The sequence below is a fragment of the Alligator mississippiensis genome, chromosome 1, assembly GCF_030867095.1.
Source record: "Alligator mississippiensis isolate rAllMis1 chromosome 1, rAllMis1, whole genome shotgun sequence".
Classification (NCBI taxonomy): Eukaryota; Metazoa; Chordata; order Crocodylia; family Alligatoridae; genus Alligator; species Alligator mississippiensis.
This window is the reverse complement of record NC_081824.1, coordinates 138,267,676-138,287,924: the sequence shown is the minus strand read 5'-3', so window position 1 is coordinate 138,287,924 and position 20,249 is coordinate 138,267,676. Positions and strand designations below refer to the sequence as shown.

At 44.7% G+C, this 20,249-nt stretch overlaps 1 protein-coding gene across 2 annotated transcripts in view; it reads left to right on the top strand.

The window, feature by feature from the left end:
- Positions 1-254: 254 nt before the first annotated feature.
- PLG (plasminogen) overlaps positions 255-20,249 on the top strand; it is a 77,211-nt gene continuing 57,216 nt past the window's right edge. For both annotated transcript variants that reach the window (XM_014596762.3, XM_019479886.2), the window contains exons 1-2: positions 255-333; positions 18,387-18,522. In XM_014596762.3, the coding sequence (XP_014452248.1) occupies positions 285-333; positions 18,387-18,522 (185 nt within the window). In that variant the 5' untranslated portion in view covers positions 255-284. The remainder of the gene's footprint in view (positions 334-18,386; positions 18,523-20,249) is intronic.

Here is a 20,249-nt window from a genome sequence, read left to right as displayed (position 1 = left end):
AAATAAGGCGTTACATTTTGAGAGCAAAGCACTCCCTGTATGATAACAGTGCTTTCACCTTTTCCCAGCATCTAATACAAACATTTAGATATTATTTTGTAAGATCTTCAATTCAAGGTAATGTTTGAACATTTAGACCATGGCAGAAAAAGGGTCACAGAGGTAGGAGAATGATTAACCTAATTTAACTATCTTGTTTTTTTGATGCTGTCTAACTCTAGTGAGTCAATAAAACTTTGTCCATTGACACACAGGACTTTCAGCACTCAGCCAGCCTGCCCAAAATGGGGATTAGCAAAAATGCCTTTGTGTTTCTTTTATTTCTATACTCAGGTAAGATTTCTTTATAGTCCATTTTAATTAAAGTTAAATTGTGGCCCAAATTTCCTAACGTTGGGTTCTTGCACTTAGGTACCAAAATAAATAAGTAGTGATTAATTAAAAGGGCTTGCTTTCCAGAGATGCTGATTAATCACAGCTCTTAAAGAGCAAAACGAGAGCTCTGGTTGATCTGCTATGCTGAAAATCTTTCTATTTATATTTAAGGAAGTACTGAATTTTAAGCACACAATTTTGGAATGATAAACTATGTATTTAAAAGTGCAAATTAAAACTTTGCTGACATATAAAGATCTATGTCAAAGCCATACTGCCCAAAGCATTAATCTGCTCTCACATCTTTATTTGGAGCTCTTTTGAGAACGATCTGTGATAAAGTATGATGCATACAGACAGTGGGTTTGCCTGCCTCAACTAACTGCTTCTACTATTCAGTCTTATTTAATATTAGAAATGGGCTCAGGCTGCAATATTTGAATTCTAGCTGAATTTCAATTGCTCCAAAATTCTGAGGTTCCTGAATTAGACTTTTATTAAAGACACCAGCATCAGCCACAACTTTTATACCTGGAGCCTAGTCCAGATTCTCAATTCTTTCAAAGCTTAAGAGTCTCCATATCCAATTTTTTATCTTGATCTAATTATTATAAATTATACAGTATAGTATCTATTGTTAATTATATTTAATCCTACATATGTGACATTACCTGACATATATATATATAGATATATACATATATAGAATATATACATTTGCAAAGGTACTCGTCATCTCTGAAAATTAATTCAGTAATAATCCTTATGACAAAATGAATTAAATTTCAAGAATTTCTCTCTCTCTCTCTCTCTCTAGAGAGAGAGAGATACTATACACATATATATATAAATATAGATATGTAGATATACATATACATTTTTCTAATGCAATATACCAATATGATGCTTGCTAATTTTTGTGGTTGTGTTATGCTGTGCAACTCACATAAAAATTCTCCCATTGATATGTTGGCTACTTTATCATACCACATTTCAGAAGCTTACAAAAAGGTTTTAGAAGCGCTCAATAGTATATATAAATCATGAGACTTCTGAGAGAAACCTAGTGATAATGGACATTTCAAGCCATTGTCTAGCCTACTGTTTGCTAAAGTCACAGGGAAATATGATATACACTTTAGTGTTTTTATGTTGAGCCCATTTAATTCATTTTGGCATAAGGCTTATTACTCAATTAATTTTTAGAGATGATGAGTACCTTTACAAATCAGGGCTTGGCAGTCTTCATACACAATGCATTTCAGTCAGCGAAAAGTGACTTTATTAGACTTTGGATTGGGACCTACCAGTATGTCTATGTATTGCATATATTACTATGAACTATTTCAGAACTGTATAGTACAGATTTTTATTTGCTTTTGAAAAAAAAGTAAAAAGAAAAGAGAATATGCTGCTATATCCCAGAGATTTTATTCTCAACTCTGCCTGACCTCTTACCAGCAGCTTTTAAGTTACTTATTGGTATGAGGGGACAATACAGCATTCAATAGATTATAATTTAATCTCCAGTTGTCTAGACACTGCAAAATTATCAAAAGATAAACATAAGAAGATTCATAAAAATCTAAATATGGTATGATTTTGAAAGATGTGTTTGGTTGATGTGGCTCTACAAATGCTCTGGAATAATCACTCTGCCTGCTGTACAAATTAAATGACCATCAGATGTCAAAACCTGATGGCGTTTCTTTATTTAGACTTTGCATATCACTATGTGCATTGATGTAATGGCTGTTTTAATAATACAGTTACAAGCAAGTAAATGATGTTTTGTATGGTTATATAATATTTTCACACATAGAACATGAAGAAAGATAACAGAATAGAACAGTAACGCTTCTGTACGTGTGCAGGTGTGTATGCTCAAATGTGTGTGCGCCCGGGGGGGGGGGGGGGGAGTATAAAAGAAATAGCTATCAATAGTTACCTGCATAAGGTATAGATAGATTTTAGAATGTGAAAAAAGGATTTAGAAATAATACAAAAGGATCTTTAAGTAAAAAGCTATACTAAGTACTTCATAGGCAATGGCTACATGAGGCTTTATTGCAGTTGCCTAATTAGCTCTGCAGTAAATGTCTCAGCGTGTATCCGTGCAGTGCTATTAGGACATAGTAAACTAAGTATCTCCATCTTAGGTTAGCACTTGTAAACACAAGTACTATCCTATGGCCGAGTTTTTTACTCCTCAGCACGGCACATGTAGATGCTGATGGGTCTGGCTGGGGCACAAGCGTGCTTCAGTGTAGGCGCTGCCTGCTGGTTAGCTCTGCACTGGAACACCCTCATGCCCTAGCCAGTCCCTCCACAGCATGTTGAGCAGGGTTGGAGTAGCGCCGGGCTGGCAGGTCCGCCAGCCAAGGCTGCTCTGATCTGGCACAATGTGCTGCGGTCCCAGGCACATCTTCAAACATAGTGCCCGGGAGCAATAAACTCTGGTGTGATATGTGCTGGAGTTTACTGCTGCACATTAATTGCATGTGTAGATGTGCTCAATGTTAAGGAATATTCTAATATATTTAAATGCAAGTATGATCTGCCCTTACTGGAATGAGTAGCCTCATTCAAATCAAAGGGACTTCATATATAAGTAAGGATTTTTTATGTCAGTAAGAGTTTGCAGGATCGGGCCCTTGCAATGTAATCAAGGACTGTATCCTAATTCTACACTAATATGACGGCAGAATTTGTCTGTGCATCTGTTTTATTTGTCCAAGTACACTGTAGATGCAGTCTGCAATAACTGTAAGTGCTAAATTATAATTAAGAACAATATTGCATTGCAGAGTGATTATTGTAAAGCTTAAGTAAATTAAGCCAATTTGTTTTCCAGTTGCGTTGGGTAAAGCCAAATAAAGCCCACTGTAGTTACTAGAATGTTGCTTTCCATAACTGGGGCTAACTGCTCTGCTTTAAATGCATTTATCCGGGGTCACACGGGCCCCTTGTAATATGGCTTGCATCAGTGGTCACTGGGCTTTTCACATAACCTGTGTAACTGTATTGCGCTGATCACTTTGCCTCTCTTGGGAAAAACAGCATTAATTCATCAAAACATCCAAGACCATGCAATCTTCCATGCAATCATGTTTATTAGAATCAGAGAAGAATGACTGCATCTTAATAATATAAACATTATCAAAGATGTCCTCACATTAGTTCTGTAAAAGTTAATCTAGACCAGTGGTTCTCAACCTTTTTTGTACCAGGACCCATTTGTAAACATTGATGGTCAGTCCTGACCCAGTGCCCTTCACTCCTGACCCACTTCCCCCAAGCCCCAACCCCCTGGTGTGTGGGACAGGGGGTGGGTATATGGGGCAAGAGAGGAGTGTGTGAGGCATGTGGGGGCCCCAAGCAGCCCTTCGTAGGCTGGAAATCTGCCAGCCTGAAAGGGAAAAGCCGCAGTTTCTCATCTTCTTCTCCTTTAAAGGAGAATCCATTTTAAAGTTTGTTGATTCATAGATTCATAGATGTTAGGGTCAGAAGGGACCTCAATAGATCATCGAGTCTGACCCCCTGCATAGGCAGGAAAGAGTGCTGGGTCTAGATGACCCCAGCTAGATGCCTATCTAACCTCCTCTTGAAGACCCCCAGGGTAGGGGAGAGCACCACCTCCCTTGGGAGCCTGTTCCAGACCTTGGCCACTCGAACTGTGAAGAAGTTCTTCCTAATGTCCAATCTAAATCTGCTCTCTGCTAGCTTGTGGCCATTATTTCTTGTAACCCCCGGGGGCGCCTTGGTGAATAAATCCTCACCAATTCCCTTCTGTGCCCCCGTGATGAACTTATAGGCAGCCACAAGGTCGCCTCTCAACCTTCTCTTGCGGAGGCTGAAAAGGTCCAGTTTCTCTAGTCTCTCCTCATAGGGCTTGGTCTGCAAGCCCTTAACCATACGAGTGGTCCTTCTCTGGACTCTCTCCAGGTTATCCGCATCCCTCTTGAAGTGCGGCACCCAGAATTGCATGCAGTACTCCAACTGCGGTCTGACCAGCGCCCGATAGAGGGGAAGTATCACCTCCTTGGATCTATTCGTCATGCATCTGCTGATGCACGATAAAGTGCCATTGGCTTTTCTGATGGCTTCGTCACACTGCCTACTCATGTTCATCTTGGAGTCCACTAGGACTCCAAGGTCCCTTTCCACTTCCGTGCCACCCAGCAGGTCATTCCCTAGGCAGTAGGTGTGCTGGACATTTTTCCTCCCTAGGTGCAGCACTTCACATTTCTCCTTGTTGAATTGCATTCTGTTGTTTCCTGCCCACTTGTCCAACCTGTCCAGGTCTGCTTGCAGCTGTTCCCTGCCCTCCGGCATGTCCACTTCTCCCCATAGCTTTGTGTCATCTGCAAACTTGGACAGAGTACATTTCACTCCCTTGTCCAAGTCACTGATGAAGACATTAAAGAGTATCGGTCCCAGGACTGATGCCTGCAGGACCCCACTGCCCACACCCTTCCAGGTCGAAACCGAACCATCCACCACGACTCTCTGGGTGCGACCCTCTAGCCAATTCGTCACCCACCGGACTGTGTAGTCATCCAAGTCACAGCCTCTTAACTTGTTCACCAGTATGGGGTGGGATACCGTATCGAAGGCCTTCCTGAAGTCTAAGTACATGACATCCACCCCTCCTCCTGTGTCCAGGCATTTCGTAACCTGGTCATAAAAAGAGACTAGATTGGTCAGGCACGATCTGCCTGCTACGAACCCATGCTGGTTTCCCCCCTCAGCATAATTTGTCCTGCCGGGCTCTCGCAAATGCGAGCCTTGATAATTTTTTCAAAGATTTTGCTGAGGATGGAGGTGAGACTGACTGGCCTATAGTTGCCTGGGTCCTCCTTCCTCCCCTTCTTGAAAATGGGGACCACATTGGCCCTTTTCCAGTCCTCCGGGACTTGGCCCGTGTGCCACGAGCATTCAAATATTTCCGCCAGTGGCTCTGCTATGATGTCGGCCAGTGCCTTCAGCACCCTCAGATGGAGCTCATCCGGGCCTGCCGACTTAAAGGCATCCAGTTCTTCCAAGTGAGTCTGCACCATCTCAGGGTCTGCGTATGGTAGTCTGGCGCCTTGCTGCTGCCTCTCTACAACCCCAGTGTGAAATTTGTCGCGCCCCTCACTTAGGAACACTGAGGCAAAGAACTCATTGAGGAGTTCAGCCTTGTCCCCCCTGTCCATCACCAATTGTTTCTGCCCATTTAGCAGGGGTCCTATTCCTCCCTGGGCCTTCCTTTTACTCCCTATATATCTAAAAAACAATTTCTTGTTGTCCTTTACTTGGGATGCCATCCTCAGCTCCATGGTAGCTTTGGCCCGTCTAACTGCCTCCCTACAAGCACGAGCAGAGGAGGTATATTTGTCTTTGGTGATTTCTCCCTGTTTCCACTTTTTATGTGCTCCCCTTTTGGCCCTTAGGCTGCCCTGGATTTCTCTGGTCAGCCAAGGAAGCCTCCTGGCCCCTTTCCCTCTTTTCCCTTGCATTGGGATTGTCTTCTTTGTGCCTGAAGGATCATTTCCTTAAGGCACAGCCACCCTTCTTGGGCTCCCATCACTTCAAAACTCCTACTCTGGAGTGCGTCTTTGACTAATCGTCTGAGTTCATTGAAATCAGCTTTCCTAAAGTCTAGCACTTTCACCCTACTAGTTACCTTACTCACTTGACGTTTTATAAAGAATTCTATTATTAGGTGATCACTGTCCCCCATTTGGCTACCAATCTGTAGGTCCCCTATCATGTCATCCCCCATTGCCAATACCAGATCCAGTATGGCATTCCCCCTAGTGGGACCATGTACCTCCTGTGTCAGGTGGAGGTCCTGTACACAGGTTAGAAACCTGCGTGAACGGTGGGACTTTGCTGTCTGCGTCTCCCAGCAGATGTCTGGGTAGTTTAGGTCCCCCATGACTACCGCCTCTTTAGCTTTTATGGTCTCCGAGAGCTGCCTCAGGAGCCCCGAATCTATTTCTTCCCCTTGGTGTAGGGGTCTGTAGCAGACCCCTACCACCAAATCCCTTTTTCCTTGCCCCCATGTAGCCTAACCCACAATCCTTCTACTTCCTCGTCCTTGGATTCCTTCTTGATGAGGGTTGATGTATATTCCTCATTGACATAGAGTGCAACCCCTCCCCCTTTTTCCCCCATCCTGTCCTTTCTGTACAATCTGTAACCCTCAATATGTACTGCCCAGTCGTGGGACGAATCCCACCAGGTTTCCGTTAGCCCTACTAAGTCATAGGTGTTTTGTGCAAGCAGGAGCGCTAGTTCATCCTGCTTGTTCCCCATGCTCCTAGCATTAGTATATAGGCACTTGAGCCCTGCGACTGGTGCCTTTGCTGCCCCCCCTCTCCGAATCCCAAGGGGCCCCTTATTTCTTACCTTCTCGTCGCTTACCTGTGCTGTAGTGCTGGCCGCCCCACGGCTTGAAGGTTCCCAATGTTCTCCTTCTTCAGGCTGGGCTGTCCTTGTGGGTGCCACATGGGTTGATGGTCCATGGCTTTCCCCGCCCTCATCTTCCCCTCCCCCTGACAAGCCTAGTTTAAAGCCTGCCGGAGGAGATCCGCCAACCTAGGAGAAAACACATGCTTACCTTTGGGGGACAGGTGAAGCCCATCCCAACTGAGCATGTCCCTTGTCGTACTGAGCATGTCCCTCGTCGCTTTGATACATTTTTAAAGTTTGTACGTGACCCTTTCATATATTCTTGTGACCTGCTTTTGGATTGCGACCCACGGGTTAAGAAACACTGATCTAAAGCTGATCTAGAAACGCTGATCTAGAGCTGTAGGTGAAGAAAGAGAAATAATAATAATAATAAACCTTATGTGTATGGTATAATGTATTGACCAGGCACCGTCTAACCATTGCTGTTACAGACAAGGTGTGGTTCAACATAGCAATACAATAAATGCGGGGTTAAGCTATGCACCTTGTTTTCGACAGGCAGAATAAAAAAGAAAAAGATCTTTCCCTGTAGTAGATAACTGTAGCAGTTTAGATCACCATTTAGAAAATTTAGTGTCACTTTTGCCCAGTAAGTGGCAGAAACTGCTCTTACTGTATTTCCTTGCATATAATGTACACTGAAATTTCCAGCAGCAGTTTTTTGGAAAAAAAGGTACATGGTGTAATGGAGAAAATACAGTACCTTGGTCTGTTACAACTTTCCTATTATATTTCTTTGAATATAGGTGTGAGAATGCTTAAACGTTCCCTACAGAGCACTATGGGTGTCTATACACATGCTCTGGAGTGGGAGGGGGGCATTTTAATTAAAGCAGGTCTCAAGAGCCACTCTAATGAAAATGCCTGCAGCATCTCATATATTTAGCATCCCACGTTTCAAAATAGTGGTGGGGGTGCTTTAACTAACACTCATTGAATGAGCTTTAGTTAAAGCATCCCTACTGCCATTTTGAAATGAGGGACACTGAATACATAAAATGTTACAGCATGCTGCAGTGTTTTGATTCGAATGCGCCAGCAGGCTCAGTTCATACAGTCTGCTCTGTTGTATTCTAATCAGAACATATCAGAGCATATGTAAAAATGCCCCACGTTTGTGAAATCAGGATTTGCAAAAGTGTCCTTTCTCTTCAGAATATGCCACTGTATGTCTGTAGTTTTCTTCTGTATTTTTATTAAGGATGTCCTTGAGTATACTGGGGTTATCTAACACTTCCCTTCCCAAATTCATTTTTAGAGTACCTTTAAAGTGTCATTCAATCTTACTTCTCTCTCTCTCTCTGTCTTTGGTGGAAACCTTATCTATCCCCAAAGTTATGCTGATTTAACTAAAGATTTGTTTTTCAAGTGATTTTTATTGAATCTAAATCAAAATGCACCCTCTTAAGCCCAGATAAGGGTAGGGACATCTGAACAACTTAGCAAGGGTAAAAAGGGTTAGATTTTATCATGTTACCTGCTCTGTGATAAGTGTTGGTGTGCATGCTCTTACCAGGTGGCAGATGGAAGCTTAGTCATGGTAACGGCAGATTAGCTTCCACTAGCTGGGCATGTCTACACATTCATTCATGCTCTATAGTTACTGCGCTTTTAGTTTAGTACTTCCTTATTGAAGGATTAACTGAATGTGCAGTAACTACATTTACTGTGCAGTAGTGCCAGTGCACAGTTTTTGTGATGCTTACTGTGTGGTAGCCTAATAGCACTGTGCACTAGGTTATTAGCACAATTTTTGACCAACACTCTACTGCACAGTGTTATTAGGCTACTGCACAGTAAGTGTTTCACGTGGATGTGCCCACTGTGCTGTAAGAACATCTACCTGCTAATGTGCAGTAAAAACTCACCTCCCCTTATCTGTGGCAACTTCGGGGTGTCTGTACTCTAATGGTGTCTGCATACAAACTCACACTGGTTTAGCAAAATTGACTTTAAAACAATCTGCTTTTAAAGTATTACAACTTTATATACTGACAAAACCTTACTCTTGATTCAGAAAAAAGTTAATTTGTACCAGGGCTGTCCAACTTCTGAATGGTAGGGGACTACATGCCATGTGGGCTTCAGGTCACATGCCCTTGCTGCCTATCAGACAGTCTGTGGAGAGTCCCTGAGGCACCTGCCACACAGGCTATCCCAGCATGGGGCCTCCCAGAGCCTAGGCTGCTCAGGCCGCCATGTGCTGAGCCTCCCCACTTCCAGGGGTAGGAGGCAGGAAGAGAAAGCAAGGGGATGAAGGGGAAACCTAGGAGCAGTGGAGAGAGTAGTGGCTGGACAGGAACCTGCGCACCAAAAGTTAACCCCTCATAGGCCTCATGTTGTCCTCAGGTCATGAGTCGGACTGCCTTGATCACACTTCTGTTTTTGGTCTAGCCAAAGCTAACATCCTTTTCAATACCAGCCTTATTTCCCCAGCCTGTCCTTCCTCCTAAGCTGAAATCCTTATGGATATTAATTAAGCTACCCTTGACTTGGTTTAAGGTGTTACACTAGCCTACCACTTGCTCTCCCTCTGGATCTCTAAGGCTAGGTACAGACATTCAAAAAGCCTGAAACAGAATCAATCTGTCACATGGTTTTCTGTAAGTGGTACAATTTAGATCAGTAACAAACAGACCACACATTCGGCCTTTGGTGGAGGGGGGCGGAAATCTTAGATTGGTTTCTGCCATTTTTAAACCCATCTGTGTGCTGAACTTCTGTTCTATTATGAGTATAGACCTATTTCTGATTGCTTATACCAGTAAAAGTGTAATATCTATACCTGGTCTAAGAGTACATAACTCCCAGACAGGTAATAGTGGGGATTAGGGTGGTTTAAAGACAATTTTGCACCCTCCTAATCCTGCTTGAGGGTTTGAGAAGACCATGGAATAACCTAGGGCTTGTCCATACTGGGTCAGTGGAAGGTCCTATGGAAGATGGAACTAGGCATGATCATCCCATCTGAGCCTGTTCACACACTTGAGAGCTGGAAGTTTACTCATAAAACTGCTCTGGACTCATCCTCAGTATCCTCTTTTGGACCTACCAGAGACTTGATGGATCAAGCATAAAAGCAGCTTCACAAGTGAACTTCCCTCTTTGGAGCAAGTTAGCCTAAGGTGGGCCATAGAGATTTACCAACCATATATGGCTTTGTTACTATCTAAACATGTATTCCATTTGAGGTCCAAAATAATCCCAGTTCAGATACTCATTGTCTGATTATTAGGGCTGTGCGAGGCTTCAGACCCTGCTTTGGATCCAGAGAAGCTTTGGACACCTCAGTGTCCAAAGCAGCATGTTTGGATTGAATTCCTGGCTTCATTAGGCTTTCTGAAGCAGTTCAGAGCTTCCAAAGTGCTTTGGAAAAACTTTGGAGCCGCCTCGGAGATCCAGCCATAGGGTATAATGGGGAAACAATGAAATATCTATAACTTTGGGGTTTGTTGTCCAATTTGGATGAAATTTGCAGGGCTGGTAGACTCTGCAGAGAGCATAAAGTCTGACAAGTTTCAAGAAGATCAGTGCAGGAGTTTTGAGGGAACTGTACCCCAAATTCTTGAAAGCAAAACTCCTGTCACGTCTATGTGTTCCAACACAGGGAGGTCAAAACTGCAGGGATGGTGGCCACAGAGCCTGCCAAGTTTCAAGATCAGTGCAGGGGTTTGTGGGGAGCTACACCTCAAGCTGCTGACAGGGAAAACTCATGACATGGGTGACCCTGTGTGTGTTAAAGAGCAGCGGGATGAAAGCTGCAGGGATGGTGGCCCCTGCTGTGGCCTCGACACCTGCCAGCTGTCGAGAACATCGGTGCAGGGCTTCTGGGTTCTGGGGCCCTGCACCTCTAGCTGCTGACAGGCAAAACTCGTCACATGGGTGCTTGTGCAACTGACTGTCTCTGTCTTGGGATGTGGGAGACACTACTGCAAGTCTGGCTGCTAACCTACTGTGTTAACAATTACCAATCAATCATGATTCACTCGGGGACCAGCTGAATACACAGTTGCTGGCTAATGTAACCGGTTAATTACCATCAATTAGTGCCTACAAAACCAGACTAAGGAGAGGAAATAATCAATACAGACAATCAACTGCCCCAAACAGAGACAGTCAGTTGCACAAGCAGCCATGTCATGAGTTTTGCCTGTCAGCAGCTAGGGGTGCAGGGCCCCAGAACCCCTGCACCTATCTCCTTAACAGCTGGCACGCTTCATGGCCTCAGCAGGGGCCACCATCTCTGCAGCTTTCACCCCGCTGAGCCTTAACACACACAGCGTCACCCATGTCACGAGTTTTGCTTGTCCGCAGCTTGGGGTGCAGTTCCCCCCAAGCCCCTGCACCGATCTTCTTGAAATTTGGAAGACTTTGTGGCCTCACTAGGGGCCACCATCCCTGCAGTTTGACCCCACTGTGTTGTAACACATAGATGTGACAGGAGTTTTGCTTTCAAGAATTTGGGGTACAGCTCCCTCAAAACTCCTGCACCGATATTCTTGAAATTTGACAGGCTTCATGCTCTCAGCAGAGGCCATCCCTGAAAGTTTAATTCAAATCAGACAAAAAACAACAAAGTTATAGATATTTCATTGATTCCCCATTATACCCTATGGCCGGATCTCCAAGGTGGCTCTGAAGCTTCAGAGCCGCTTCAGCTGGATTGAAGCAGAAACCCGATCCAGAGCTCCGGATTGGATCACTGCCATCCAAAGTGGCCAGATCCGAAGCCAGATCAGATCACTGCCAACTCGCACAGGCCTACTGATTATAAAGGAATGGATATTTTAATTGATTTAAATTGAGCATAAATGAATTTGGATGGTGCTTAAAATCAAATGCGAGTCATAGTTTAATGAATTTTTATACAGCAACAGAAAAGATAATGCAACTTAAGTTTCTTGACAAAGGGTACAGACAGAAGTGCAGCTTCCAAATGTTAACACAGAAGGACTTTTGCAAAGTTTTCTGAGTTACAACCTTACCCCAGTCCAAACACAAGTTCACTGGTGGTCCCAGGCCAGAGGGGAATCTAGCTGTTGGCTGGTTGCCTGCAACCAGCTTCCCATAGCCTGGGACAGGCTCTGTCAGTGCTCACTGCTTTCAGAATGGGAGGGAGGAAAGGCAGAGGAGGGAGCTCATTCTTGGAGCTCCCCAGCTGGTCCTGAAGGGTGGAGTGAGTGAACTGGAGTCCCCACACCGGGGGTACTGCAATACACCCACCCCACCCTCCAGGTGGGGCTGAAAACCCTCCAGACTGAACTCCCTCTGCCCCTTTTCTCCCCTTCAATTCTGAAAATAGGCTGGGAGCTCTGCAGACACAAGTTACAAAACAGGCTACATTTTGTAACATCCTTATCTGATACCTCATGCAATGACGGGTCAGATTTTCACCCATTCAGCCATTTTGAAGCTGTTTGCAGCCATACAATTATGTTTGGTCACAGCTATAAACTGCTTTCTGTGGTCAGATCAGGTGAAAATTGTCATTTCTGTCTATACCAAAAGACTGCAAGATATAAATAAAGCAACCAATCTCAGAATACAACAACAGGATATGCATTGCTTAGAGAAGTCTGGGCCACAAATTAGCCCTTTACCTTCCCTGAGTGCCACTCTGATCCCCTTCCCCTGCCTGATCTGCTGCTCTGATTTTTGCTCCCTTCCCTGTCTATCTTGTGATGCCTGACTCTTCCCCACTCTGCCATGTTCCACACAGAGAGGCTGCCTTTATCACCTGTGGCACCTCTGCCACAGGTTGGCTCTCCTGGGTTTAAATTACAGTCCTATTTGTTATAAACCCAAAAGTGGCCCAAGAAATTTAAACAAGCCAGTCATATATATGTATGTCACTTGTAAATTCTAGGGACATACGTACCCATGGCTGTATAATTCAGCAACTGGATGCTAGGGAAGGGAACCTCATAACTTGTTCATTATGTAAGCTATCTATGGTATTTACTGGCCACATCACTGTAGTACCTGAAGTGCCTCACAAGCTTTCATGTATTTACCTCTCCCCAACACCTCCTCCGCCCCCCCACCCCAACATTGATTGAGGTAGGGGAATGGTCTCCCCCCGACCATAGTACAGAAGACACATAGGGCATAGAAAGGATGAGGGACAGATCCCAAAAGGACTTGGTTGACTTTATATGTCTTAATTTAAATCTGCAAACCTGAAAACCCCTGTTCAACTGCTGCCCTAACCTTGTAGATGCTTTAACTGTTACCCAGCATCATCTCAGTTTTGATAAGGCTGAGGAGTTTGGCATCTAGTTGATGTTGGCATTTGATTGGAATCCAGAAATCAGGAGTTCTTCCACCTAACTTCTCAGAGGGACCTAACCCATTAAGCACACCTGCAAGGCTAGGTTCCCTATGAAATTCAGTGCTGGCAACTTCTTTCTTTCAAACATTGCCAAAGGAGATAGCAGCAGTGTACCGCAGTCAAATCTCTGCAAGCTTGGTGACAGTGACCATGATTTGATTGCTTTCTCCATCTAACGCAGGGTGGGCAAATCCCTCAGTAAAACAGATATCTATAACTTTGGAAAGGCTGACTTTCACAAACTCAGGAGACCAGTCAGTCAGGCACTCAGAGACCATGGCCCCCTGGGAAGGAATGGTTGTTCCTAAAGAACTAAATCCTCAAAGTGCAAGGGAAGTCTATCCCGTCCCACAGGAAATGCAGAGGGCAGGGAAGCCCCCTTGCTCAACCAGGAACTTCTGGGTCTCCTGAAACTTAAAAAAGAAGCCTACACCAGATGCAAAACTGGAATCATCACCAAGAAGGACTACTCAGCACTAGCCAGTACCTGTAGGGAGCGGTCCAGAAAAGCCAAAACAGTAACCAAATTCAGGCTAGCCATCAGAATCAAGGATAACAAAAAGTCATTCTTCAGATATGTGGGAAGCTGGAGAAAGAACAAAAGCAACGTTGGCCCCCTGACAGATCAAATGGAGCAGCTGACATCTGACACCCAAGAAAAGGCCAATCTCCTAAATGTTTACTTTGCATCAGTTTTCCATCCACCCAAGGAGGTCATGCTGTCAGGCAGGACACAAAACATCCATGACTCGGGAGACAGGCCCACGATTGACATAGATCAAGTGAGAGAACACCTCGAGAGGCTTGACATCCATAACTCCACGGGCCCAGATGGATTGCACCTGAGAGTCTTAAAAGAATTGGCAGACATCATAGCATGCCCTATAGCCAAGATATTTGAAAGCTCGTGGCACTTTGGTGATGTACCAGAAGACTGGAAAAGAGCCAACATGGTCCCAATCTTCAAAAAAGGGAGGAAGGAAGATCCAGGGAATTACAGACCTATCAGTCTGCCGTCCATCCCTGGAAAGATCTTGAAGAAAATTATCAAGGGATCCATCTGCAACAGGCTAATGGAAGGCAACCTACTGAATGCCAACCAACATTGTTTTATTACTGGAAGGTCTTGCCTGACCAAACCCATCTCCTTCTATGATCAGGTGACGCATTCCCTGGACAAGGGAGATGAGGTTGATGTCATTTATCTGGATTTGAAGAAGGCCTTTGACTTGGTCTCCCATGACGTCCTCATGACCTAGCTGGAGAACTGTGGCATCGACCATCTCACAGGCCAATGGCTGGGGAACTGGTTCTGGGGTCGGACCCAAAGGGTACCAAATGAGGGGAACAAATCAGTGTGGTGCAAGGTTACCAGTGGAATCCCCCAGGGCCCAGTGGTCAGGCTGGTACTTCAATATCTTCATTAATGATCTTGATTCAGGGGTCAGATGCGGACTGGCAAAGTTCACGGATGACACTAAACTATGGGGGAAGGCGGTCATACTGGAGGACAGGCTGGGGATGCAGACTGACCTGGACACACTTGCAAAGTGAGCAGACCAAAACCTGATGGCATTCAATGTGGAGAAATGCAGGGTACTTCACCTTGGGAGAAAAAAACAGCATCAAACTTATAGGTTCAGCGGTGCTACACTCACTAGTACCATGACTAAAAGAGACTTGGGGGTCTTGATTGACCACAAGATGAACATGGGCCCACAATCCAATGCTGTGGCCGGCAGAGCAAACCAAACTCTGGCACGCATCCACGAATACATCTCAAGCAAAACCAGGGACGTCATCCTCTCATTTTACTTGGTCTTAGTGAGGCTGCAGCTGGAGTACTGCATCCAGTTTTGGGCCCCCCAATTCAGAAGGGATGTGGATAGGCTCGAGAAAGTCCAGAGGAGAGCGACCTGTATGATCAAAGACCAAGAGTGCAAGCCTTATGAGAAAAGGCTGAGGGACATGGAACTCTTCAACCTGGTGAAGAGAAGGCTCAGGGGGCACTTGGTGGCTGCCTATAAGTATATAAGGGCAGTGCATCAGGATCTGGGAAAACACTTGTTCACCAGGGCTCCCCAAGGGATAACTAGGTCTAACAGCCACAAACTTCTAGAAGGCCGATTCAGACTCGTATAAGGAAAAACTTCTTTACTGTTCAAGTGTCCAAGGTTTGGAACAGACTCCCCCCAGAGGTGGTGCAAGGTGTTTGGATGTTTATCTTGCTGAGATCATTAGATCCCCGCAGACTTCCTGCCTCTGGCAGGCAGGCTGAACTCAATGATCTCACAAGGCCCCTTCCAGTCCCTAATGTCTATGAAATTTATGAAACTGACATCTCTCAGCTCCCAAGGAAGTGCATGTCCTGCTCATTAGGCTACTGGAGAAGGAGGGGGAATCCCCACATCTCCATTTGCAACTGTGCCACTATGCAGAAACAGTTTCAAGTTTTGGTGGGCAAGAGAAAGAAAGAAAGATGGTGAGATGGTGCAAGAAGGAGGCCGGTGATAAGGCTACTCACCTGAAAGGGGAGTGATCTGGCTTCTGGTGCCCACTCCAAACACTGTTTCTGTATTTTACCCAATGACTTTTTAATATTTAATGAGCTTAGGCAGTAGGCTGCTCAGCCTCATGGTTGTTTTGGATCCCATTGTAAGGTTCCTCATGTATGAGCAAAGAGGTCAGGGGCTGGCAACATATAACCTGTGATCCAGATCCAGACTTGGAGCCATTGGATCTGGCCTATGTAACTTTTTCCTTTGCTGTGTGGCTCGGAAAAGTGGCAGCAGCCTGATTAGAAGCGCCGTCTTGCCTTGGACCCAGATTACCACTACAAATCTTGCTGACTGCTGGTGTTGGTGCCTAACTGGGTTCTGGTGATCTTAGAAGTAAGACTCAGAAGCACCTACTCTACATTTTAGGTTGAGGAAGTGCTAAATTGGTAAAAGATTGTAAAAACTATGGTGCAGGAGGCTTATGAATGATGTTCTTAGCAGCTCAAAGTGAGGAAGAAGAAAACATTAGAACAAAACTATCTACTATCTCTTCTTTTTCAGACCCTATTTCCTCCAAAGGACTGTGTGGGTTACATGACTTGGTTATTTCCTATTCCTTTCTCTCCTTTGTTACATCACAGTTGTGCTGTATTTTTTTAATGATTGTGAATAAATCTATGCTGTATTAGTCTATCTCATGCATGTCTTCAATTTGATTATATCTATTGTAGTCACTAAGCAGTAAGTCCCATCAGTTGCTGTATGTGAAATAATTCTAATTTCAACCCTGTACAGGGACTAAGCTTAAGATGTGAATGATTTTAAGTGGTGTATAGGTCTTGTGCTGACTCCCTGGGAATACATTTCATATACATTGGACAACTCTTAGTGTGAAATGTTTGGCAATAATATCCTTATTTGAATCACATAAGTAGTGCACTCCCTAACTCTACTGTTAAAAACAGCAAAGAAACCATGAAAAGGCATTTTGCATTTGTATAAATAGCAGAGGAAAATCAATTAGGTGGCAAATTCCTTAACAAGAGAGACTGTGAATGAACGTTTGGAAGCTAATTGGCTCATAAAGATGTAAAACATTATAACATATTTATCCAACATCTTGTCATGCATCTGTAGCTTTCTGAGACTACAACATTTATTTATTTACCAAGAGGCAAATATTTCTTAGCGTGACCTCTTTTACTGGACCAACTGCACAGCCGAGACAGAGATAGACAAACTTTCAAATGCAAGATTTTCTTCATCAAGTCTGAACCTGATGTTGAAGTCACAATCTTATGTTATAACCAAAAATGCATGTTGGCAGTTTGATTACAAAAGCTGCTCAAGCCTAGAGCTATTATAAGAACAATAAATATGGTATTGTAAGTGACCATGCTGAAAGCCCAATGGTTGCAGTTGTCTTGTAAAACAATTAAAGCTAGATGACCAAGATGTGGCCAATAAAACCGAACTGCCAATATATTCCAGGTGGATAGTTATTAGGGCTGTGTGAAGCTTCGGGTGCTGATTCGATTCAGAGGAAATTCAGCCCAATTCGGCAGCCGAGTCTCTGAATCAGAATTGAATCAGAGACCAATTAAAAGGTCCAAATCAATTCACAGCCTCCAAATTGATTCAGAAAAGATTTGGAGAAAGTTCTGGAGATTCGGCGATATAGGCAGTCCCCACTCGCCGCCGCAGGGAGCTGGAATCAGGCTCCATGCAGGTAAGTAGGGGGCAGGGGAGAGGGAACCCCCACCAGGCCCCATCCCCTGCCTGGTCCCCCAGTCCTCCTGAGTGCCCCACCGACTCCCACCCACTCTCCCAGCCCCATCAATGGCTTCCCTGCCCAGACCCAGCATCCTGACTCTTAAAAAAAAAAAGAAAAACCCCACACTCACCAGCTCCTGCCAGGTGCAGGGGGAAATCCCTGCTGCCCTGCACTGTCCTGCGCTGTGTGGGGGGGCTCTGCCACAAGCCCCCATCCTCTGCCCGCTCTCCCAGCCCTGTCAATGGCTGCCGCGCCTGGCCCTAGTGTCCCAGCACTTAAACCCCCCCCCCCCCCCAAAACAGCCCCTCACTCACCAGCTGGGGTTGGGTGGGGCAGCCATTGATGGGGCTGTGGGGGTGGGCAGGGGATGTGTTTGATTCAGAGATTTGGCCGATTTGACGGTGGCTGAATTGATTCAGGACAGTGATTTAAATCACCAAATTGAATCACTGTCCCCCCAGTTGGCCAAATCCAAATTCAAAGCAAATACTAGCTGCTTTGCACAGGCCTAATAGTTATGGGGCTGTGTCAGCAATAGACAACCATTGTATAATATCACTTCCCCCCTTCAGTTTCTCTAAAATATAGGTTTCAAAAAATGTTATCATTCAAATTGTCACTTTCTGCACACCTTTGAATCCCATCCTGTGCTCAAGCACTCTATGCATCTATTTCAAATGGTTGTACTTGTCTTTAAGTGCTACACTACTCTGCTCCAGACTACATCCTCTGCATGTTCTTTAATATTCCTTCTCACCTCCTCCAGTGATACCAACCATTACCACGTGGGCACAATTGAAGTTATTCCAAGTTTGTCACCATTAATCCCGATTGCCACTAATTAAAGTGACTTAACTTGTCAACAGCATATAAAAATGGGATTTAAATCAACACTTACAGTTTGTGGAATCTTCATTTTTAATCTCCTCTCTTTTTCTTCTTTTAGTGCAGGGAAACTTACTAGACAACTATATAAAAACAGAAGGTGCATGGATACTTAGTCACAATAAACATATTTATAAAACAAACAATCCAGAAGAATGTGCGGAAAAATGTGAAGCTGAAACAAAATTTACCTGCAGGTAATTTCTGTGTATATCCCTTTGTGGTTACGAATATTGAATGTTATTCATTGGTAAAGTTCCTTACTGTTTCTTCAGGACTAAGTGTATGCTGAGATCTGGAAAGAAAGGGAAAACATATTTAGAACATCAGTACATGGATGATGTAAATAAAGAGATGATGTGGAAAGGAAGATTAAAAAACTATGTTTTTCATTTGCATCAGAAAGAATCTTGATATTTTTATGCACAGCCCCCTTTACCATTTGAAGGTCCCCCGTTTTCTCCTGGGACATCTTCACATCCAGTATAATCCCTCAGTCTCTAGAGTGGCACGGGCAGGACTTCATCCTGCAGGATTTTAGCCATTGGAGCAAGACTGAGCCCTGACGCCTTTGGGTCCTTGATCAAATGTGGTATTTAGACCAAAAAGGTTTCTGTGCATGCATACTTTAAAATCAATAAAAAATGGATGCTAAACAGGGAAGTAGGCACTGGGAGAAAAACAAAGACAAAGAAATCTGTAAAAAAATGCTTCGGGAATCATATCAATATTACAACTTACTACAATGCTCCTGCTGTGTTCTGGCTTGTAGCTATTAAACCTTGTATTAGTTACTGCTAGTTAATAATGTAACTAGTAGGGCTGTGCAAAGCTTTGGGTGGTGATTTGATTGGGATCCTGATTCAGAGCCTGATTCAGTGGCTGAATCTCTGAATCTGACTCAAATCAGGGGACCAATTTAAAGGTTCAAATCGATTCAAAGCTCTCCAAATCTTCGGAAAAGATTTGGAGAGCTTTGATGATTCGGGCAGTCCTCAATGACTGCAGCAGGTAGCTGCAGTCAGACTCGGAGCTGGTAAGTACCAGGGGAGGGGGAGGGAGACCTGGGGGAGGGGACCATGGGGGGAACCCTGCCAGCCCCCCTGACCCGCCCTGCCCTGCTCCCCTAGCCCCTCCCCACCAATGGTTGCCAACACCCGCCTCAGCTTGGTACTTTAAAAAAAAGCTCTGGTGCTCACCAGGTGCTGCTGGGCAGGAGGGTGATGCCTGCTGCCCCCACTGTCCCACGCTGCATGGGGCGCTCTGCCAAAAGTGTGCGTGGCATGGGCATTCCCCGGGGACAAGTAACAGAGGCATAAGGTGTGCTGCTGCTGCTTGTCCCTGGGGAAACAAACATCTGTACTCATTTGGGCATGCCCACAGAGTGTAGAAGGACAAACAAATGGTAGGCAAGCAGACTTTGGAAGAGGTTTGCTCTGTCCTTGTTGCTCAAGTAGAGCTTCCAGAAATCACCCTGCCTACTACTTACCTCTCCTTCTATATATGGCTCTCATATCCTCAGGAAGTAGCATACCAAAGGGCTGGTAGTCAAGATTGTTCCTGGTAGACTGCCTCTATTTATACTCTTCTGGGTCCAGGTGAACTTTGGACATACTGAAGAGAGAGCTAGGAAGGAGTTGGGCCTTGTGCCCTGACAAAAATCAGATTCTGGAGGTGAACTGGACTGGCACCGAGGGGGGGAAGACCAGGGTGAGAGGTTGTTAACGTGGATGCTCAGTGTACATGGGGTAGAGGAAGCATGTAGCGGTGAGACTAAGTAGTGTGATAGACCAGGGGATGCTCACCTTGGGCCTAAAGGTCAAATATGACCCACAGAGCCATTGTATCTGGCCCGTGGGGCTCCCCAAGGGTTAGGAAATTTGACAGTGGGGGCACAGTGTCCATTAATATGACCATGCATCCC